We start from the raw sequence: 10,692 nt of genomic DNA on the forward strand, positions 1-10,692 counted from the left end.
GAGGAAAATGTTGGTATGCATAACTAAAACATTTGATATGTGCCAGTTTTCCAGCAGATTTTCCGTCATAATTATGTTGCAATTATGATAACATAAAAGTTACTTTTTGTACCAGCAGTGCATGCCTTTTTCCCCAGGATATACAGAGGGCACTGTGATCTGAGGTGTGCCAAGTCCAAAAGGAACCCTGTCAGCTAACTTGGATACACACCCAGAATAGCTGTAATATAGTAGCTGCAGCTAAAGGATTGATAGCCACTCAACCATGTGAAGGCCTAAGCTATGATGTCATCTTTAAGTGTTTTTAAACAGCCATTATGATTCCTCAAATATAATACTTAAATAATTTGTCCCACAGTTCAGTTATTCACAGTTTGTGTGAAATTAAGTAGGGCAGACTTCAAACGGAAGAACATTTTTCTGCAGCAAAGCCCTTCATTCCTTTTTATTTACCTCTTATCTTCAGGAGAGTGGGTGTTGGGACTCCCCAGATTCCCTTGTCAGGAACAGTCTGTGGTATCCAGTCTACATTCCTAAACGCAAGTGGAACTTTTTGCTCTGTCATTTCACATGGGCATCCTCCCCCACTCTTCTAGTCCATAAACTCATTCCCATTTGAAAACTGAGACTTTTTTCTTTAAACGGGAAAGGCACATTCTCAGAGTTGTTCAGGTGCCTTTCTGGTTTTCTCTTTAACTATGAGCAAACAAAAATCCATAATTTTTTTTGAAATGTGCAAAACTTCTGAAGCATAAAGCTATGCTTCTTTACCTCGCCCTAGTTGGTATGTTACTTTACCATTTGCATAGGAATGATGTCAACCGGTCAGAAAACAGGTCAGAACTTTACAAACCTGGGGTGGGGGTGGTAGGTTCATGTTGTAAGGAAAGAGCACATGCCAAGAGAAGAACTATTAATCACTCTTGACCATAGTTCAATTTTAGAAGAACTAACTATTAAACTATAAACCAAGTTTAAAGCGTGCGTGGGCTGGGTACAAGTAGTGAAAAAAAGCTAGCTGGTAGACAGCTACCCTCGTTGGGGGACAGAGAAGGAGAAAAAGTTTTAAATATCCTCCAGAGCCCAGTGACCCATTAATGTGCCTCCCCACACCATCTGCCTAGTCCGGGCTCCACTCTTGCTCCAGAAGAGGTAGCTACAGAGAAGTAAGCGGCCCTGTTTTTAAACCCTTGAAAATTTCCCTTGGACCAGCCTTGTGAATTATGTTTCTTTCTAGTAAAAGCCAATTTTGACTTCCCTGGCCAAGGTCAAAGAGCAAGGAAGGTAAAGGCTCCAGCGGTTTCCGTTGGAGCGAGCAGCGATGGGGCGGGAGGGAGGACTTACCGCAGCCTCTCCGGGCTGCCCCCACAGACACAGGGCCAGTAAGAACCAGCCGGCGGCCAGGCACACTCCAGGCACTTGCATTCTTCTCTGGCTCCCGCAGCTCCGTCAGCACCCGCAGAGAATCCCAGGTCTCTTCAGACCGATTGACATAATCTTGAGGGGTTATTGGGAAGAGAGCTAGAGCTAGAAAGGGACAGTGAGGTCCTGATTTTGCTGGCGCAATTTGGGGAAGAGAGTTCAAAGAGTGCAGGGATGAAAATAAGATAGAGGGGAGCGAGAACAAGAAGAGAAAAGAAGCTGTTCTTCCCTCCCCCTCCCTCCCAAAGCCAGTCTCTAGGGAGCACTTTGCCTTCTGTTGGGACTTAAACTTTCTCATCACGTCCTCCACAAATCTACTTTCCCTCGCTCTCATCCGGCACTGCCCCCTCGCCGGCGCTGGGGAATTGAGGATCCTCCGCCTGCCTTTCCATCGCACCAAACCTGCGAGGGGTGACGCTCAGTTATTTGAGAGGGGGAAACTTCAAGACGAGTTGACTGAACGCCACACGTCCAACTAAAAAGATTCCTCGTTGGTTCATTCACAGCTTCTCTTAATAGTCTTTCCTGACAGTCCAGCGTTCCCTCAGATGTGTGCATCAAAGCCTTTGACAAACAGACCTGAGCTGGGACTATTTTTTTAGCGGATGGATTTCAGAGTGTGGGGCCTTTTTATTGTTAATCATTAGAAACAAAGTTTTTGCTTCTGCTCCATGGGCTGCTGGCCTTTGCCTTTCAAATGCTGATAGGACAGAGTTTCTATTTACAAGCAGAAGATGAGAAAATATTAGACATACATATATTAATAAAGTAAGAAAATGAGCCTATATATTTGTGAATACTTAATGCATGTTACAACACATGTCACATAGGATACATTAAGTAGGTTAATAATTTTTATGGCTAAATGTTATTGTAGCATAGTTACTTGGTTTTATTTACATGCACTGAGTGCCATAATTAATATTTATCACTTATATCAAGTTAACATAAGAGGCAGTAACTGTCATAATTCTGTTTCAGAAGGACCTTTGGCAGGCAATTAAATAACATTAGCATAATTCCTTATAATGAACACAAACGTCTCATTTAAAATGTCTATGTGGAGTCAAGAGTAGTTGAATTGGTGTCTCACAGACAAGGTAAGCGTGCATATTGCTTTGAGAACTCTTATAGACACTCTAAGATCCAAAAGACCAAAAATATACATTATGTAGACTCCTTAGAGTGTCTTTCAGGAATTTGCTAAAGAATCTTCAGAACATTTTTATTCCCAGTCCCCAGGATTAATTATGTTTTTTATATTTGAATCTGTTTTTAAGGACCAATTCATCCTCAGTTCTAGTGGGTTATTGTAGGCTTACAACTCCAGAGATTCCTCCTCATCTTCCCAAAAGTTTAGTGAACAATCAGAAAGTTAGAATAAGAGTCTGCGATTTTGGGCCCTTGTGCAAGGGCTCTTTCAGGACTATCTGCCTATGTCGTAGTAGTAGTATGCCCAGATCTAGTCATGTGTTACTTTATGGAAATGTGTGGTACCTACTTACATAGATTTTTGTGTCTAGGTCTCTAGAGACCTGTGCATGAAGCTTAGGAACGGTTATGTGCAGAGGTGCTTGAAATTGAGAAAGAGAAGCAGTTTCCCAAGGTAGGGGGAGGTGATTGACAGCAGACAGCCCCGCCCCGTTCCCCTCCATTCCTTTCTCCCTGGGCGCATGAAACTATCTCCTGAGTGTTAGAAGTTGTAGCGGGCACCACTGAGTGTGTTTTCCTTTGGGGAACTTTTTTTCTAGCAGCTGATTTTAGTTTCTTCTAAACCAAGCCACTTCGCCCCCCTTACTGTCCTGAGTAAGGAACAAACTGCCAAGCATCAACGAAGCCCAGATGAGCCCGCGCCGCGGAGCAGCTTAGCAGTCTCCTGGGACCCAGCTCCGGAGCAGCCACAAGCATGCACCCTGGGTGAGCTGTTGCTGCTCAGAAACCCCCTCCTCTTTCTAACTTTGGGCTGCTTTCCCAAGCTAGGGCTATACTTGCACTTCTGTCACTGCAAATGGGAGTAGGCATCAAAAGGGAGCCCTGGGGGGCCACTTTCTCACTCAGGACCCTGTAGTCTAGAGAGCCCATGTTTCTCACCCCTCCCTCTCCTTTCAGATTGTGGCTGTTCCTGGTTTCCTTATGCCTGACCAAAGAACTGGCAGAAGCGGTAAGGCTTCAAAAGACCCCCCACTTCCCCCCTCTTCCTCTTGTGCTTCTGTTGGGGGTAGCAGAGGGTTGCACCAAATGGAGCCTTTCTAATAGGAGTTAGTGGGGTTCTTGAAGAGGAATAGCAAGTATGTTAGCCTAATGCTATAGTGTAAACCTAGTGCTCTCAAGATTCAGCATTTTTCCTATCTTAAAACATCCGTGAAGGCTTAGAAAATAAAAATTAGAGGTAGACAACGCAAGATTACACACATTTGTAAATGTCTTCAGGACAACTTCAGATGACTGACTCCTGATGCCTTTTTTGCACTGATAGGCGGATCTGCAAAGCTGAGGAAAGCTTTCCCTGACTATAAGAAGGTGGACTGATGCATAAGTTTGAGTGGAAAGAGAACATAAAGGACTGAGATTTGAACATGGCAGCAATAAGATGGGAATGAAAGTTTATATATGCTTGTAGGTCCTTTCATACATCAAAAAGTTAAATGCTTGGGTCAGAAAAGCTTTCTGCAACTTAACCTTTTGTGGACTGTTTAGGCATTATCCATGAACTTAGAAAGACTCTAGGGAAAGGAATTCGGGTCAAGAGAAGATTAATGGATCCCAGAAAGTGGAGAGGTATCCAATGCAATTAGTAGGATAATTTCACAAAGGTGAAGTGACTAAATGATCAGATATGCTCGTTTTCCAGTTGAGCTAGTTAGTTATTCTGGCAAAAATAAGCTTAGCTGTCATGTTCAAATAATGCATTGTTTAAAAAAACAACCTCTTTACAAAAGTCCAAGTCACTTACAATACAAACCACAAATAAACATTTTTGAATTTTTTATCTTGTGAATTGTAATTATTTTAACCGATGGGCTCTTTTGAAAGTGTTTTAAATACTTTTTAAAAATTTATTTTAATATTTTGAACACCTCGTCCTAACATGATGTGTGTAAGAAAAATATTTATAAAACGATTTCTATAAAGAAAGAAAAATGGAAGATGGAATTCCAAAATTTTGGGGACTCTAAGTCTGAATATCAGCTCTTAAACATGTTTCTGCTAATCTTTGTACGAAGAAATATTGATCTCCGATTCTTCACTTTTTTACCCTATTCTTCCAGCATATAAGCTTAACTGCGAGTTTCCTCAAGGGTTTATACTACATTTATTAAAAATGCTAGCCTTGGATTTCACTTTGTCCAGGAGTCTTGTGCTGTTTTCTTTTTAATGTACAAGACCTCCAGTAAAATTTTTATTTTCAATTTCTGACTGGTTTTAGTTTTCTTGCTTATTTGTTTGTTCGTTTGTTTGTTTTGTTGGTTTTGTTTTGTTTTGTTTTTCTTTTAAGGAAAAGTATTTGATTGTACATGGACAGGCACTTCTGGGATACCAAATCTTTTCACTTGCTATGGTATAGAATAGTGTTTGCAGTCTTTCCAAGCATGGAAGTGGGTCTCTACAATTTAGTTGTATACTTTTGTCTCTTTGTTTTACAATGTAACCTTGCTATTAACTATGGTAAGACTGCCATGAAAGTTGAGGTCCATTGAAAACACTTATTCTATTACTGTAAGTACAGAAGTGCTCTATTCAATTTTCTTTACTTGTTCACAGTATCTTTGGTGCTGAAAAGTGTTTGGTTTTTTAATGACAAAGAGAAAAGAGGTGAGTCACAAAATACTTTCTCAGAAGATGCTATTACTGAGGAAATTTTTTTTCTCTTCATGTCCATGCACTATGTCTCAACTCAAGCCCATTCTGTACATTTGTGCTGTTTTCTGCTTTTCAGATGGCTGTAGGCATTTGAATTTAGTACTTTGAGTGATATCAATGCAAATAACTTACGAATGCACCCATAAGAGCTCTGTTACACTTCATTATGACAAAGAATCTTCATGCTGTGAGAATTAACTTGCCAATAATGGGATATTGGTAAGCAATTAAAGACAGGGTTATGTAGTTCCTTTTGAGTGTTATCTTTTAAGAATTTGTAAAGCAATCCAATATAAAAAATGGAAAACCAAATGTTAAAATCTGTTACGTTTGTTTTTCAGGTGAACTATCTGCAAGGTTTTTCTTAGTGAGACAGAACCTAGGGTTTCAGAACACCAGGAATCCTTTAGTTCAGTGCTCAAATCCATAAGGGTCTGCTGTAGATTAGAAGCAACATGCAGAAATTAAAAAAAAAATCCTAGCTACCTACGTTCTAGAAATTTGTGTTTTTCCCCTAAACAATGCTGCTCATTATGTTTCTTGATGGAGAGTGCCTTAAATTATCTCCATGTATTGTATCCTACTAGAAAACCCTAGGAAAAACTACAAATCTTCCCCAAGACTGTCGTGTCAAGGAGATTAAATGTACCCTACAGTATTGTGAGTCCTTATGTTTTTATCCCATTCTATTTGTATCCAAGAGTACATTCATAAAAGTCTCCAGTACATCCAAGCATACCTGAAGTCAAAAGACTAATGGGACACTTATCTGGGAGGGGGGGGGAGAATAAAGAATAAGAACACGTGTGTCATCCATATTCAAGTAAAGATCTGACTGCAGTGCTAGCCTCTTTCTTTCAAAAGTGCAAGCGTACCCAGGTTGGTTCTTCACATTGTCACCAACCCAGTCATTATAGCAGCCATCAAAGGATGAATGCTGTTTCAATGTTCAGGAGTCATCAGCAGTTGGTGGCTACTGGAGGAAGTGTCAGTTTTCTTCTGGTTCTGTCCGCTGTAGGTTTTTCATGTTCCAGTGGCCCTACAAGCTTGCACATAGTGGCAGTGCTAAGTGGAATCAGCAAGTTAAAAAAGAAGGATACATGAAGTTTGGAGGGTGAAATGATGATGGAGTATGAGAAGAGGAGGAGGGAAGGAGATGGGAATGAATTTGATAAAAACACATCGTAGGCATGTAATGAAATTATCAAAAAGTTATATATATATTTTAAGAGAAAGAAAATAGATCAAATTCTTCTCTATTTTTAGGTGTTCAGGCATGTGTTTTGTTTTTTATTAATTTTCCATACGATCTAGTCTGATCAATATTTGCTCCCCTCCCACAACTCTATACCTCCTTACCAGTTCATGTTCTTCCTATCTTTTTCTCAAAAAGAAATCCTCATAACAAATGAGCAAATAAATAAATAAATAAAACAGCAAAACAAAACAAAACAAAACAAAAAGTGCACATACACAAAGAAATTTGAAGTCTATTTTATATAACCATATTACAGGGTAGGCCTCTACCTAAAGTTTTTTTCTATACCAAATATTGAACTCTCCTACATTTTAAAAGCAAATCAAAAGCCAAACTCAAACCCAGTAATGGAAAATATATATAATTTAATTTTCTTCCGTAAGTATAACCGTCTCAATGCAATTGTAGCTAACTTCTCTTACTTTATTCTCTTCTTTCACACTGTCCAGAGTGAGTCTACACCATTCGGACTTCATTCTTTCAGCTACTAATGCCTGCTTAACTACCAAGCAAAACAATTGTTTTCCAGTCTCCGTTCTGTCTTTCCTACTTTCAGTCTCCCATTTTCTAATCCTGCTGGAATCCTTTCTGATTTTCAGCATGCTGTGGCTCATTAGCCAATGTTTCTTTAATATTTTAAAAATGTTTTATGTTCAATGGGTATTTATTGAGAGACATCTATATTGGGAGTAATGTGTTCAGCCTTAATGGTCCAGTGGTGAACACATTAGGTGTGATGTTTCGTAGAACACTTACAATCTTGATAATTTCATGTCCTAAAATTGTGATAGATTTATTCTCAGTGAGGCTGTCTCTCTGAGCTCCAACTGTCTATTTCCAACTGCCTACAAAGCCTTGTCTCTCACTTACGAACAGTGCCTGGAGTTTAGTATAAGCATTCACCTAAAGGCAGCTATCACTTCTATTGCCCCAAACACAGTTTCTCCAAAGAGAAAACTATTTTCTAGTCTTTCTCTTTACACTTCAACTGCAACTGTCCTTTTCGCTTTCTTCACCATCTATTCAGTTTCAGGAACAAATATCACCACTTTCCCTGCCCATATCATCAACAAGTTCTACTAATTTTATCAAAAATCTGTAGGCTGATACTCCCATTTACATATACTCCATTGATTTTAGGCCACATTACCCTGTATCTATAGCTTCTGAACTGACTTTTCTACTTCAAGACATCTGTTGCAATATCTATAATGCCACAAGGACTATTTTACTACCAAAAAAATTCTAAATATGTCATTTCTAGTTGTAAAACCTCTGTTCATCTCCCATTTCTTCCAAAATGTTTGGTTTGGAAAATTAAAGACTTTCAATTATTTCCTCAATATATCTTTCCAGGCTCGTAGTTTTGTGTTTCTTCTTCCCACACTCTTAAACTAAAACTTTCACCATTCTTATACCATGCTATTTACCGTTCTTTGCCATAGGGTATCTTGTCATCTATGTCTAGTAAATGCCCTTCCATATTTATACCTTTGCTTCTATCCAGTGAACTCTTACCAAGTCCTTCATACCTACATCAAATGTCATTTTCTTAATGAAATAATTACAGAGCTCTTCAACTTGGTACTCGGAATGACCAGGATACTACCAGACATGCCATTTGTGGTTAGTACATGACTTTCTAGTGAATATACAAGTTTACTGCCAGTCGCCTGCAGAAATTGTCTTTGCTTTGTATATCTTATGTTACTAATCCAAATAGATAATTTACCCTAAACAAAAATATAACACCGGATCTTCAATGAGAAGGCTCAGTGTGTTACAAGAGTTTGATCCCCAGATCACACACTTAAGATGGAGATAACCAACTCCACAAAATTGTCCTCTGACCTTCACATGTGTATGTTCTCCCTGCACATATCACACACACACACACACACACACTCACTGATAATAATAATATAATTTTTAAAAACTCTGTTCAATTGTGAACTGTCTAAGAGGTGATGGAAAATGATTTTGCTAAATGCTGCCTCTATCCACAGTTCCTAGCTGTGTGATTTAATGTACCTTCCTGTGATTCAGTTTTTCATCACCAGAAAAGGAAATTGTGTCTTGCTCCTTGGGTCTTATTGTGCTTTGCAAAGTTAAATGAGATAATGGGAATCCACTGTATACAATGAAGGCCATATATTCTCATCCCACCTCTGACAATTATCCTCTATTTATTGCTATTTCAGTAAAAATATTAAAACTAAATTCCCAATTTTGACAAATGACACCTAGTAAGATGAGCAAAGGGGAGATATCAGAGAAGATTCTCTTGTTTCTAGAGTCTGTCTACTGCCATGGCCATGTTTTAATGTTGCCTTCATTGTCTTCCCCATGTCTAGTGCAATAGCAAATATCTTGCAGTGTATCTAGTAGACAAAGTGCTCTCTCACTCTTCCATAAATGGCTTCAGGCTATCCTGTGAAGTAATCTAGGACAAGTATTCTCATGTCAGGATATTTAAGATTTATCCAAGCTCACAGATCTAAGAAAAGGCAGAATTAGGGAAAAGTACAGCCTAGAGTGCTGTCTCTGGTTGAGGCTTTTTATCAAGTCTTATCTGGAGTCTCTACAAACAAACTGAGCTGTTCTGGCTTACATCCTCTCCTGCTGCTCCACCCCCTTTGCTGATAGCCTTCCTCTCCAAAAGTCATGGTGCTTATTCTAAAACAAACAGGATCATGGCACCCCATAGTACCATCCAACCCCCTCTCCTCTTGTATCATAGAAGTTTGCATCCCAGGTATCCTTCTGATGTTGGCTCAATGTACCAAACATATTTTGATGCCTATCTTTTCCTTTTTTTTTCCCAAATAGTCAGCCTTCCTACTGTGTTTATGTATGACTGTGTTCTTATTCCCTTAAAGCCTACTTTTGTAATCGATGTTCTTTAATTTTCCTTTCTGTTTTCTTATGGATGTCATTGCGTGCTCTTTGCCCTTCACTGTTCTTGTTTTCCTTCAGTGAAAATTTATCTAGCACCTACTGTATGCCAGACATTCTGGTTGACAATGGGAAAAGAAACATCAACTCCTAACCCTATGTGACTTAAAACATTTTGAGAAATTAGCTAGAGGAATCTTAAAAAGCATTATCTTAATACCTATACTCTGGCCTGTTTATGTAAATTGTAATAGTATTTAAGTTAATCACAATAGTGAATCATTTATTTATTTATTCCTGCAAGGTAGATCTCTCTGCCCCAGATTTAAAAGTTCAGGCAATTTGAAGCCATCCAAGCAGGAGCAAAGATATTCTAAAGAGGGACATTTGTTCTTCTCACTTTGACTATCAGCTTCCTAAAACAATGAACTGGAAGTCAATGGAATTTCCTCATACTGGGAGAAGGAAAAGAACTGAATGAAGTTTGGGGCTGGCCAGAAGAGGAAGTTGTCTCTTAGAAAGAGATTTCACACAGTTCTGGCATCTTATCAGATCACCTTGCAGGACATCCTGGAGCCTATAGGGTGAAGGCTCAGTGCTGAATAGAATTACAGCTGGACCAGGACTGCTGAATTAAAGCATAGATCTTGCTCTATGTGTAAAGCTAAAACTCATGTCAGGATCTTGGTGTCAAGACCAAAGGAAACTCCATTAAATACACATTGTAAAGGTCTGAGGAAGTGATTTAAAGTATGAGAAATGATTCAGATTTCTTTCCCTCTTAATTTGCTATCCTTATATCAAGTCTTCAAATGTTCAGAATTTTAACATATTAATCGATATAGTTTTTCTCTGGACCTGACACTCGGAAGATGCAACTAGGAGATACTGAACTTCTTTGTTTCTTTTTCCTATGTGGCCACATTTATTAAACCTCTTTTTCCTGCATTCACTATTTCTTATAACTTTAATATTGCATTGGTAGGAAGCTATAACTGCCTTATTGAGATTGCTGACATCCAGTCTTTAAATCTAAATATTCCTGGTAACAAAGCTTTAATGTATGCCTCTCTTCTTGGACTTCTTATGGGTTCCATATGCCACTCTGCAGGTCATTTTCTGGATTTTAATTCACTATAGCATGATTCAAAACAAAGCATTTTGTGTTTGGAGACAAATGCACCTACATTCAAGTACAAACCCCATTATAACCTACGGTCTTAGGAAAATTATTAAATATATTCACTTTTAAATGA

The 10,692-nt window shown here is 38.8% G+C and overlaps 1 protein-coding gene across 1 annotated transcript in view; it reads right to left on the reverse strand.

Moving 5' to 3' along the window:
• The window catches only part of LOC116888646 (collagen alpha-5(IV) chain-like), a 760,537-nt gene extending 758,998 nt beyond the window's left edge, over nucleotides 1-1,539 (reverse strand). Inside the window, exon 1 of the mRNA XM_032889937.1 lies at nucleotides 1,345-1,539. Coding sequence (XP_032745828.1) covers nucleotides 1,345-1,425 — 81 coding nt within the window. The 5' untranslated portion in view covers nucleotides 1,426-1,539. The remainder of the gene's footprint in view (nucleotides 1-1,344) is intronic.
• Between the last annotated feature and the right edge of the window lie 9,153 nt (nucleotides 1,540-10,692).

This window comes from Rattus rattus, chromosome X (genome assembly GCF_011064425.1).
Source record: "Rattus rattus isolate New Zealand chromosome X, Rrattus_CSIRO_v1, whole genome shotgun sequence".
NCBI classification, from domain to species: Eukaryota; Metazoa; Chordata; class Mammalia; order Rodentia; family Muridae; genus Rattus; species Rattus rattus.